The sequence below is a fragment of the Cyprinodon tularosa genome, unplaced genomic scaffold (genome assembly GCF_016077235.1).
Source record: "Cyprinodon tularosa strain WSP-4 unplaced genomic scaffold, ASM1607723v1 ctg173, whole genome shotgun sequence".
NCBI lineage: Eukaryota > Metazoa > Chordata > Actinopteri > Cyprinodontiformes > Cyprinodontidae > Cyprinodon > Cyprinodon tularosa.
This window is the reverse complement of record NW_024038559.1, coordinates 1,022,501-1,035,393: the sequence shown is the minus strand read 5'-3', so window position 1 is coordinate 1,035,393 and position 12,893 is coordinate 1,022,501. Positions and strand designations below refer to the sequence as shown.

The 12,893-nt window shown below is 37.4% G+C and overlaps 1 protein-coding gene across 1 annotated transcript in view; it reads right to left on the bottom strand.

The window, feature by feature from the left end:
- LOC119781263 (utrophin-like) overlaps positions 1-11,713 on the bottom strand; it is a gene marked incomplete at its 3' end in the record, with an annotated part of 63,217 nt that extends 51,504 nt beyond the window's left edge. The window contains exons 1-2 of the mRNA XM_038281673.1: positions 11,339-11,713; positions 7,394-7,543 (exon numbers count right to left, since the gene is read on the bottom strand). Coding sequence (XP_038137601.1) covers positions 7,394-7,463 — 70 coding nt within the window. The remainder of the gene's footprint in view (positions 1-7,393; positions 7,544-11,338) is intronic.
- Positions 11,714-12,893: the final 1,180 nt, after the last annotated feature.

Sequence of the window (12,893 nt, the reverse complement as noted above, 5' to 3'; positions counted from 1 at the left end):
CACTCACATTCTTGTTTTCTGAGAGTCAATAATACTTCTGACACATAAGGGCGGTCCACACCCACAGATAATGTGGAACCAAATACTCTTGTCTGAAGCTCAGCTGGAGATGATGACAATAAAGCATCACGTGTCAAACAGGTGCAATTTAGTAAGTGAAACAAAAAGAGAGAGAATGGGGACGTTAACTACAGTGGTGGGAAAATATATCTATATTTATTCTGGGATTAATTTTAAATCACCAATTTATTATAAAAGGGGAAAAAACACAGAAGCTGATCCAAAAAAACCTTCCCATTCTTCCCAACAGACTCATCTGAGGAGTTTTTAAGATCAAGCAGCGTATTTAAGGTCCTCCCCCGAGTTTTAATTAGATTAAGGTCTAGACACTGACTGGACTCCAAAAACCTTATTTTTGTTATGATTTATTTATTTATTTTTTGCCCATTGACTGGTGAACTTATGACTTTTAGACTGTTATGCTGCTGCAAGACCTAAATGTTGTTCAGCTTAAAGTCATAAACTGATAGCCAACCATCCTGCAAGACAGGTGAGTATTTTTTAGGTCCTACATCAGCCCACGACCATGACAGCACCATCACCATGTTTAACTGTCAGTTTGGTATTTTTTCCTAAAACGATGCATTTGTTTATACAGGAACGAGTAACTCTAATTTAATACTCTTTTAATGCTCTTACAAATAATTCTGATGCCAACAACAAGTACCCATGACTATAATATATATATATATATATATATATATATATATATATATATATATATATATATATATATATATATATATATATATATATATATATATTATAGATAATATATATTAAAGACAGACAGACAGACAGATGGAGATCACGGCAAAATCCTGCATCATCTTTGTCGTCGACAGGCTGCAGCCATGTCCCAAGTTCCTCGTTTTAGAGCCACTTTTGTTGAAACTTGCATTTTCCCATTCTCTAGCCTTCTCTCCTTTCTCCTTCCATCAACCGCCAGCAGTTCCACTCAAACACCAGTTATATCTGATATATCTGATGAAAGTGTTTTTATAAACTGCCACGATAATCACTTTTAATTAATTTTAATGCCAATTAAGGCTTAATTTAAAAAATACTTTGACTTTTAATGATTTTTAATGACCCCTGGAAACCCTATCTATCTATAATTTAAATAAACCCATCAGAGAAAGTGATTAGCAGATACAGAAAAGATGCAATACAGGGGAAAAAAATGAAAAGCAATCCATCTAAAAGAGGTGAGTTTGCAAAATACAAGAAGATGTCTGTCAAATATTATGTAAAAGTTGCTAAAAGAGAAATCCTCACCCCGAGGATGAAAGCTCAATATGTACTTTGCTGCACTCTGGAATGGGGGAGGGGGACGGAGCGCTCAGAAAAAACAGGTAAAGCTTCAAGAGGTTACAAGACAATCCAAGCAGAACTTTGTGAAATAGTGCATGAAAGCATCCTCAGAGCTCTGACTTGTGGCAAACCACAGTGTCCAAGGTTAACCAAGAAATCTTTGCACATGTGGTGGAGTGACGGTGGTCTAGAGTCCAAAAGAAAAAAAAAAAATATTCATCTTGTGTGTATTATTTTGGTCCAAGTTAGATGTAGAACTCCAAGACTGTTGGCTTTTTTAAAGGTCAAACTAGCATAAATATCAACAGATAAAAAAAAGTTGCATGTTCGATTCTGTTGACAATCTTTAATTGAATTTAATTAGATACATAACTACTCAGCAATGCCTCTCGGTGCTTTGTTTGAACCAAAACAAAAAAGGCTTTTATGATCAAAGTTGGCAATAAGGAGGAGTGGTGGTCAGGAAACCTGCAGTTTGTAGTGCAGTCCTTCCAAGAGGCCAAGTTGTCTGCAGATGTCAGATACACAAGGAGGTTCAGCCGCTGATTGGTTGAAAGTCAGGCTGAACCAGATATCATCCAAGCACATTTATCACAACGGACACGACTAACACTAGAGGACAAACAGTCCTCAGATAAATGCCCATACGAGCTGCACAAGACAAGTTCCAGGCTATCACAAAGCAAATGTTTGTTTCTCGCTGCTACCATTCTTTTCAGAATTACTTTTGCATCCAACAAATGACAACTATAGCAGGTAGGTTTCCTATTCATCCTCCCAAATACACACATTTTACAGGCATAAATTTGAAAAATAGTTGGTAAGACCCTTTAAAGCACATTTTCCTTGTGTTTTTTATCAGATCTTACTGCCAAGCTGTTAAGATCTCCCTCCACCTGCCCACCAGGCTTCAGCCACTCACCTGCCTCTCAGTCACATGTTACAGCTCATGTTTCAGCTCCATGCAACCTACACATCCTCACAAAGGAGCTCCTTATATGCATTTCTGACCTCACGGCAGCCATATCCCTATTTTATTAGAAACGACCAGACTGAAAAGGCATCAAAAACGTTGGTTTTAAAAGCATGTAGTTTTTTTTTTTTTTTTATTAAACTCTGACTCATGAGAAGACAAAACCAAGAACCTAGTTGGATTAACATATTGGGATGTTAGAGCAGTATTTAAGTTTCACAAATAACTGATCATTAAAAATACAAAAAAAACAGATATATTTAGCCCATACCAAATTTGGCTGCAAGTCTTCAATCAGTACAACCAGCTGGACATCAAGCCCATTATTTTTTTTTTTTTGCTAAAAGGATCAAGCTCAGTCAGATGCCATTGTGTCGCACAATTACCCATAAAATTACATGTTAAGCATTGTTGAATATCAACAATGCTCTCTGCTCTGCTCTGGACCAGACTAATGCTACGTTCAGACTGCATGCGCAAGAGGCAGCAGAAGCACCCAGTTTACCTGCAAAGTCAATGGTTGATGCGCAATAAGGCGCAGCAAAAGGTCCTGCACCGCATTTGGAGCAGCAGGAGCAGCGTGTCTAAGCAGCCAAAGCAGATGTGAGCTGCTGAGCATCTGCGAAAGCAATAGCTGCTGGAGTTGGAAAAACTAACTTTTGCTGCCCGATGTGCCACATCAACCAATCAGAGAAGCTGATCTGGGTGATGGCAGGGAGACGGATACAGCACTACTGATGCAGATCCCCATAATCACTCCTATAAAAGAGTTTATTAACGCCTCAAATTAACTTAAAATCTCGAAACCTGCAGGCAAAATATGTTCGATTTTATGAAAAACGCCTTCCAGCTGCTGGGAACATTGATGAAAATCCCAGAGGACGCGACCGGGCAAGAGGCTGCTATTGAACAGCATTACCAGTCACAGCGCAGCGCGGGTGTACGGTGGTCTAAGAGGCTCCGACAGCAAAATAATATTTGAAGGCAGGTTCATAATCTTCATAAACTGAAGCACAGATGAAGCTTTCAGGTGGACTTTCTCACTTAAAAACATATCAAAACTACTTTTTACCCACTTATAACAGCAAATATAGCAAAGCAGCTCTCTGCCATTGAAAACAGGGGCAGCAAAAGCATCAGACGCACCCGGACACACTTTACTGGACACGCTTCAGTAGTGTCAAAGCTGCTCTTGAGGTGCGTCGGAACAACCATCAAAAATGAAGCAGCAGAAGCTTTTTTGCTGCTTCCAACGCATGAAGTCTGACCATAGCATAAAACCTGGAAATGCTAAAATATATAGCAGTGATTTCTAAAGCATCAATGAAATTTACCAGGTTCAAAGCACCAAGTGGTCAAAGTTTTTTGTTTTCTTTTTAATAATTAATTTTATTTATCTTTTTTTAATTTTCATCTGTTCAGCAAACAACAGTGTGTACTATCTTAATAAGATAAGATAATCCTTTATTTGTCCCAGGGCATGGCTTATTGTTTTTGTTGGCTTTAGTGCATTGATACTTTATTTTACGTGCTTTATTTTTATGTTACTTGATATTTCTGCTTTCCAGGCGCTGAAAGAATAATAATAAAGAACAACTATTGGTAATAAACAAAACTTATTTTTCTCTGTTGAACTTCTAATACTTCTAATATTTGCATAAACCATGATGCTAGAGACATGTTAAGATTTTAGTTCCGTATGTCAAAGTCTTCCTGAAAGGAGCAGTCTTGCATCAAAAGCCTGTGCTGGAGGGCCAAACTTATATGCAAGGTGGTGGTCCCAGTAAATCAATGCAAGGGTCCCAAATTGCCCAAGGTCCTCACATTTGATAGCCTTGATCTGAACCATTCCATTGTAGATCTGTCTGCATGGTTCGTTTGATAGTAATGCTAAAAGCGGAACCATTGCCACAGTCTCAAGGCTTTTGCAACTCCACACAGACATTCTTGCACCATTTGACTGCATTTAGCTCCATTCAAAATCCAAACATCTCTGAACACTTTGAAATAAAGGAACTAGTTATATGCTTATAAACGGGTTGCAATAAAGACAAATTGCATTGTATTATAAAGACATTTTCTCAGAAGAGAAACCGACAGCTGCAGACTGAGGCATTTCTGTCGCCTCAATATAAAGTTTAACCTCTATATATGCTAAGCTGCCTCAGAGTGCCACAGCATTGATATGATCTAAATGTTTGACTCTACTTTTTGAGTTACTATGGTGACCTGAAACTTTGTGGGAAGAGCCTTGAGGTCTGAGGAGCAGAGCTGTAAATTACAAACTCTTCTGGGAGTATCGGATCCGTGGAATTCCTGGCACGGAGTCTGAAAGCACACCCTGACAGAGCGGGCAAGGAAAGCTGGCACAGGGATTGCTTTTTCCCCTTTTCCTCCATCTAGTGTGTTTGATGTAACAAGGGATAAAACATAGAAGATCAAAATGAACCAAACAAAATCAAAATAATCTGCTACCTTAGATAAATGCTGTCCAGAGATAAAGGCGTACAAAATAAATGAAGGATGCCGCTATAGTCTACAAGAACCAGTAGATAATCACCCATCAAAATATCTTCTCACTTCTAAAGCTCTGTATTTTGTGTTTTCAGAGAACCAGTAGTCTTTTAAAGCTGTGTACATCATCACCATTACATAACCCCGACAGTTTGACCGGTCTGTAATGATTTATTGGTGTCTCTCCACTTAACCAGCTAACTGAAACAGGTTGTAAGGACAACAAGACAACAGCCTAAACACATACTCTGTTGTAAGGAGCCAGCTCTTTTTGCTCATCCAGGAGAGTCAGCTATAAGTCTGAACCAAGGCCTGAAAACACATTCTAAAAATGCAATATGCATTGTTTTCATATTAAACAATTAGATTAATATAACATGTAACATCTAAATCATTGAATCTAATTTTTCCAGCTGTTAAGCTTGATCAGGGGTGTGCATCCTGTGGCTTTAGAGACAAAAGTGGCTTTTTTGGATCTTCCATAAAGCCATTTAACTGGATAAAGCTTATAAAGAACAACTGGATGAATTTAAATGTAGATATAACAATTAATGTAGGTTTTAGTAGTTTATTTTCTGCAGATGGTTTATTCTTTGCTGCCTTCAATTTCTCCAGCAGGATGAAATAATGTGTCCAAAAGTATATTTTTTTTAGATATTTATGTTTAAATCATTTTATTAATATGTACTTATGCAAAGTATATTTATTTATCGAAAGGTTTATGGTTCCAAGTCATTAAATATGTCTTTTTTGAGAGGTGATGTAACAATCATGGCCCTAGACAAGTTTTAATTAGTTGGAATGAAGGAACATGCTCTAGAACATCTTTTTTTTTTCCAACAAAGGAGAACAGAGAAAGTTATACCCGTGATAAATCTGATTCTTATCCAATCCAGATTATAATCATCAAATTTAGCAACTCAGCCCATTTTGAATGTGGACTGATTAAAACTACATGTCTACAGGTGGATGGTTGTTCAACCCAATCAGAGTTAACTACCTAGATGTCTGTATATTTATAGAAATACTTCGCCAAAAAAATTTATAACAGGATTTAATTGATTTGTTTTTAAACAGAAAAAAAGCATTTTCATAATGAGGCAACAGTTACTAGGGATGCAAGTAACGATTAGTCGCCAAATCGATTAATCTGTCGATTATTTTTTCGATGAATTGATTAATAATCGGTATAAAAAGATTCTTTAAAAAATACTTTCTACGAAACGAAATCAGGTGAAACTAAAACTTTTCCACCTGAGGGGTTCAGGATAAAGCATGCTGACAGATTAAAAACTTTTTTTTTTTTTTTATCTTAAATGCAAAATGTTGATATATTTATTTTTCTACAATTTAGGTATAATTACTGCTCTAAGTGGGTCGCTCTGTCAGCTAAAGGCATGCTTTAGAGTCTCTATAGTCTGTCTAACGGTTACTCGATTACTAACTTAGTTGATGATTATTTAAATAATCAATTAATCACAATTATTGATAACATAGCTGTGCCTACAGACAGAACAAATTATCATTAGGATAGAAAATGAAAAGAAAGAAAAAAAAAAGATTTTAAATATTAGTGCTATTAAGATGGATTTATTGAGGACTCAATTAAAAGAAAAAAAGGAGCTTAATGCAGGTCGATAGTGTTAGGTCTGATTTAAGACAATTCCTGAGTTTCTTCTGTTCTAAGGTCTACTTCAGCACATTCGTTTAAGATCTCCAGGGTAACAAGGGGACTGCAGATCATCTGGAGATGCTGGGTAAACACTAAAAGGATCACCAGCCACTCACATCGACTAAGATGTCAAAGCATTTTACAGCAATCAAAGAAAAGCCAGATCGCAGTGAGAAAACCCTCATCTTCACAAGGAGAACATCCAAACTAGAACTTGGTTCAAGCTCAGCATCAACAGTGGATCCCAGCATCTAAGTTTCTAAACCGCATCTATTTTATCAGAAACATAAGATGTTACAGTTTTTGACGTCTTTTATCTCCAGGGAGTTCCTCCAAGTCATTAAATTACCCAACCTGTTCAGCCGTTCTGCTTCTCTAAACAGAACAACAACCTGTTTGTCCCTTTCTCTCTTTCTTCGAGGGTGGCGTCTACAAAAGATTAACCTATGGAATGAAAAGATCGTCAGAGAAAGAGATCTCTGGGTGGGGCTCTCTAAACCCATCCCTGCATTCTTTTCTAAACTGTTCTCTGATGCCATTGGTTTTCCTGTTGCTTTTCCCTCTTTTTCTCAATAAACTCTGCTGTCTCCAATTTTCTGCACACTTTACATCCGTCCCTTTTTCTTGCCTCCATGGGAAGTGAGGTAAACCGAGCACAACAGGATTTCTGGCTCCGTCTGGGCTTCTTTTGATCGCTAACCTCAGGCCTTCAGGAGAGAGTCTAACCTTAATCTGTGAGGTGATGTGAGCTTAAAGAGACTCGACAACCTGTCAGAATTTGCACTTAAACATCCGCTTACAGGATGTCAATAAGAGCAGCTGCTTTTTAGAAAGAAAAAAAAAAGAAAATAACAACATACCGGATCGCCACTTGATGATTTCATTATACTCTTCGTTGACTCCTTCTGCATTCTCCCCATGTGACGCCATTGTCGAATAATAATCCAATGTTAGCACAGATTAAACTATGTGGTACACCTGGAAACGGTGGAACAGCTCTTCTTTCGCCCCTGCAAGAGAAAACAATATCTTAGAAAGTTCTACACGGGGTCAGATGGATTTGTAAAAACAAAACAAAAAATGTTTCTTCTGTTTCCAAATTAAATGAATCCACCCATCCTGCCTGAATGCCTATCTCAAAGAAAAGCCTCCCCACAGCACAACACTGCCACTGCCATGTTTCTGCAACTATATACTGTTGGGGGGTTTTTATGGTTGATACCAAGTGTTGGGTTTTACACCACAAAGTTTTTCCAGGGGTTTCCCTTTAGATCAGGGGTCTTTAACATTTTCCACGCCAAGGACCCCTAAACTGATGGCCAGATCAAGCAATGACCCCCTAATTATATATATTGTATGAAATTGTGTTATATCAAACTGGTCCTATAATAACTCTATTACAGATGGAGTCATGAAGGGAAAGTAATTTTTCCCTGGGATTATTAAAGTATTTCTGATTCAGATTCCTGGTTGGTTGCGGACCCCCTATTGAAGGCCTCAGCTTTAGATAATGCAATGTAATGTTAATAAAGGCCTCATTTTTTGCCCCTTTCACACTTCAGTTGGCCTGCTTTAAACAGAGCATGCTTAATTGTTTTTGTTTTGTTTCCCTATCAACAAGTTCTCCCACCTGAGCTCTTAATCTGCACAGCTCCTCCGGAGTTTCTGAGGGTCTCTTGGTTAACAATCTCCTAGCCTGTCTGTTTAGCTGGATAGGCACGCTGTTGCTCCATATTCACCATTATCTACAGGTGCTGGTCATAAAATTAGAATATCATGAAAAAGTTGATTGATTTCAGTAATTACATTTAAAAAGTGAAACTTGTATATTATATTCATACATTACATACAAACTCATATATTTCAGATGTTTATTTTGTTTAATTTTGATGATTACAAATGACAACAAATGAAAATCTCAAATTCATCATATCAGAAAATTAGAATATTGTGAAAAGGTTCAAAATTGATGGCCCCTGGTGCCACACTCTAATCAGCTAATTAACTCAAACCACCTGCAAAAGCCTTTAAATGGTCTTTCAGTCTAGTTCTATAGGCTACACTATCATGGGGAAGACTGCTGACTTGACAGTTGTCCAAAAGACGACCATCGACACCTTGCACAAGGAGGGCAAGACACAAAAGGTCATCGCTAAAGAGGCTGGCTGTTCACAGAGCTCAGTGTCCAAGCACATTAATAGAGAGGCGAAGGGAAGGAAAAGATGTGGTCGAAAAAAGTGTACAAGCAAGAGAGATAACCGCACCCTGGAGAGGATTGTGAAACAAAACCCATTCAAAAATGTGGGGGAGATTCACAAAGAGTGGACTGCAGCTGGAGTGAGTGCTTCAAGAACCACCACACACAGACGTATGAAAGACATGGGTTTCTGCTGTCGCATTCCTTGTGTCAAGCCACTCTTGAACCACAGACAGCGTCAGAAGCGTCTTGCCTGGGCTAAAGAGAAACAGGACTGGACTGCTGGTGAGTGGTCCAAAGTCATGTTCTCTGATGAAAGTAAATTTTGCATTTCCTTTGGAAATCAAAGTCCCAGAGTCTGGAGGAAAAGAAGAGAGGCACTTCATCCACGTTGCTTGAAGTCCAGTGTAAAGTTTCCACAGTCAGTGATGGTTTGGGGTGCCATGTCATCTGCTGGTGTTGGTCCATTGTGTTTTCTGAGGTCCAGGGTCAACGCAGCCACATACCAGGAAGTTTTAGAGCACTTCATGCTTCCTGCAGCTGACCAACTTTTTGGAGATGCAGATTTCATTTTCCAACAGGACTTGGCACCTGCACACAGTGCCAAAGCTACCAGTACCTGGTTGAAGGACCATGGTATCCCTGTTCTTAATTGGCCAGCAAACTCTCCTGACCTTAACCCCATAGAAAATCTATGGGGTATTGTGAAGAAGAAGATGCAATACACCAGACCCAACAATTCAGAAGAGCTAAAAGCCACTATTAGAGCAACCTGGGCTATCATAACACCTGAGCAGTGCCACAGACTGATCGACTCCATGCCACGCCGCATTGCTGCAGTAATACAGGCCAAAGGAGGCCCAACTAAATACTGAGTGCTGTACATGCTCATACTTTTCATGTTCATACTTTTCAGTTGGCCAACATTTCTATAAATCCTTTGTTTTTATTGGTCTTCAGTAATATTCTAATTTTCTGATATGATGAATTTGAGATTTTCATTTGTTGTCATTTGTAATCATCAAAATTAAACAAAATAAACATCTGAAATATATGAGTTTGTATGTAATGTATGAATATAATATACAAGTTTCACTTTTTAAATGGAATTACTGAAATCAATCAACTTTTTCATGATATTCCAATTTTATGACCAGCACCTGTAAACTTCTCTTCTCTTGCAACTTTCATAAAACTTTTGTATTCATACTTAGAAAGAAAACACAGGTCAATGTTTTTCATTTGTTTGTTTTCTTTTTAGTTTTCCACCAGGTTACGGGTTACAAAGGATTTAATTTTGCAGTATCAGAATAAAAAAGGCTGAATACAAATACAAATATCATCTTTTGGAAAAAACATATCTGGAAAACTTTTTTTCCCCCTCCTTCTAATTAACAACTGGTTAATCTTAGCTAGTAAACTAGGCTCACCCGCCAGTGGTCAAAATCATTTTTGCCTATGACTAAAATACACATTTAATCTCACATTTAGTCTAGTTTATCAGGCTTTGTTAATCTGTGTTATTTCATTAAACAAAATCACAGTGTTACATTGAAAGCTGTGACTGCACTGCATAAACAAAAAAAAAACACCTTTGTAAGGCAAGATAAACAGTTGCATTTAGGCACTTTTGTAAAAAAAAATATATATATATATATATTTTGGCATTTAAAGAAATATGCACAAAGGGTGAGTCTTGTTCTGTTTATTTACACAACCTCTACCTTCATCCAAATCACCACTTTGCTATGATTTACCATCAATAAACTCAACTTCCAGTTTTATCTAATCTAACAACATTCTTTTGTGTTTATTTCTGATAATGGGTCAAAGGGACCTGCTAAGGAAATGGGCTTAACATTTATGACATTTAATTGAAAGACTCTAATGTGTTGTCTCTGCAAACCAAGAATGTGATTCTGTGTAGATGTGTTATATCTAAAAACAGAATATGAATCAAGAGTATCTGTCTGAGATATATGTTTATTTATAGCTGTTGAAAATATGGTTTTGTGGATCATTCTTTACAAATCTCTGCATCCTTCAAAAACAGTATGGTTGGAGGTTTTGTGCATTTTAACCAGCCTGTTGCTTGGTGAGTCAAAAGTTCTCAGAGGATGATGTAACCCCCAGAAAATAGTGCAATGAGCAAAGGAAAGGCAGCACTGTCTATCTCTGCATGCTTCTTTCAAATTTCAGTTCCTCTCTGGGAGAGGGGTAGTTGTGGCGACTAATGCAAAACAAAACAACAGAGATCCAATCTGTCAGCTTCATCTGAACTCTTTCAAATTGCATATAGAGGTGCAGAAGTTGCATTGGAGCTGGAAATGGTGCTTTTAAATCCAGTCATCTAAAGACCCTGCCTAAATCTGCAGCAGTGAGTCTGAGTGGCCTGCTTGGAGTTAATGTTTCATCTCCCAGGCATGACTGCAGCCAATTCAATTAAACCAGCGCGTGCACGCCAACAAAAATAATCTTTAATCATTTCTGGTTTTGTTTAAAAAGCAAAATATCTAACGCCGCCAAGGAATATTGAGACTTTAGTCTTTTTTTAACGTGTTACAATAAACGGGAACATAAGATATAAAATAGAGAATTACAAACTCACCTCTAACGTCTGTCACAGGGGTCAGAAAAAGTTTTAAACACACTATAGCCAGGTGTGGAGGGGGAAACGGTTGTTTTCCACAGCAGAAGTCCCAGCAGACTAAGGCATTTTCAGTGAGAAATTGACCACCTTCCTTATCAAAGCTTGAAAACAAGCTTAGATAAAGTAAGGAGATCCTAACTGAGGAGCATCGATGTGCTGCCTTTAAAATTGGTTTAGGAGACGCCTCTCCGCAGACCAAGGCTGAGAAATCCCCTTTGCTGTCTTTATAGTTTACAGCTTGCTATGTCCTGAACGCTGAACAGCATTTCACGGCTTAACGAGGCGGTGCAGGTCCTACAACTTTGTTCCTGTTGCTTTCTGGACTCTTTTTTCCCCCTGTTGCTCAGTTAATCAGTGTTAAATAGGCACAGCGGAAATGCAAATATCTGTCCTTCAAAGTAAAACAAATTCGATCTATGGACCTCATGTACTGTTATAGATTACTTGTTTTATTTCTTCTTAATTTTATTTCCATGTAATTTTATATGTATATTTTATTTCATTTACATCGCTATTGAAATAAAAACAAATGTAAGCCAACATTAAATTTTATTCTGAAGGTCTCAACCGGAAATAGATTGTGCACTGAGGGTGAATGACAGCCTTCCCCGGGCTCTTCCCTCTGCCTGTAAAAGTTTTTCCTGACGCGGAGATGGAAACATGGCGGGGTGACCGTCACGTGACGTAACGCCACCAAAACCGGGTGACTCCCACTAGAAATCCCCTCTTTAGTCACAGAAAACATTATTTCTTTTTAAAGACTGTGTACAACCAGACGCCATACAATAATAACCTGAATACATTCCATTACAATAAATTACATTGCAATTAGTCACATTAAATACATACAAGACATTTAAATATTGATAGTAAAAATATGTAATGAATAAATGTCTAGATTTTCTTTGGTGTTTTTTTTGGTTTTGTTTTTTTTCCCCAGACTCCGAAAGATGAAGACAAAGAAATTAATTTATTCATTCATTAATATTGATATTTCTTTTTTTCATGTTAATAAAGTCTTCCACCTTATGCATGAAGCTGCTGCTAAACTGGAAAGCTCCTTCAATGACAGACTGCTGCACCCTAACCAGAGGTTATAGTTTCCTACAGCCTTTTCTAACAAATAGATGCATATTTAAACATATGATAAAAAGGTATATTGGATAAAATTCTTTGAGATTTGAGTTCTGGAGGAAACATCTTTTCCATCGTCAATACTTAGCTACTTTTATCAATATCATTATACATTAAATAGATATTTACAAGTACTAATATCTACATTAATTGATCATTTAATAGGTTTTATTCAAATAGTTATTTACAGTATCTATGATTTCGCTGAAGACTCTTAGATGACTTGCAGAGACACATTTTCTCATAAACACAAAATCAAGTTTTGAAAGACCTTGAATTCTGTATTTATCGCCGTTAATGTTGGTATATTGATGTGCATAATTAACCACAGTGTTTTTTTGTTGTCAAGTAATTGTTAAAATATATAAAAAAAAAAAAT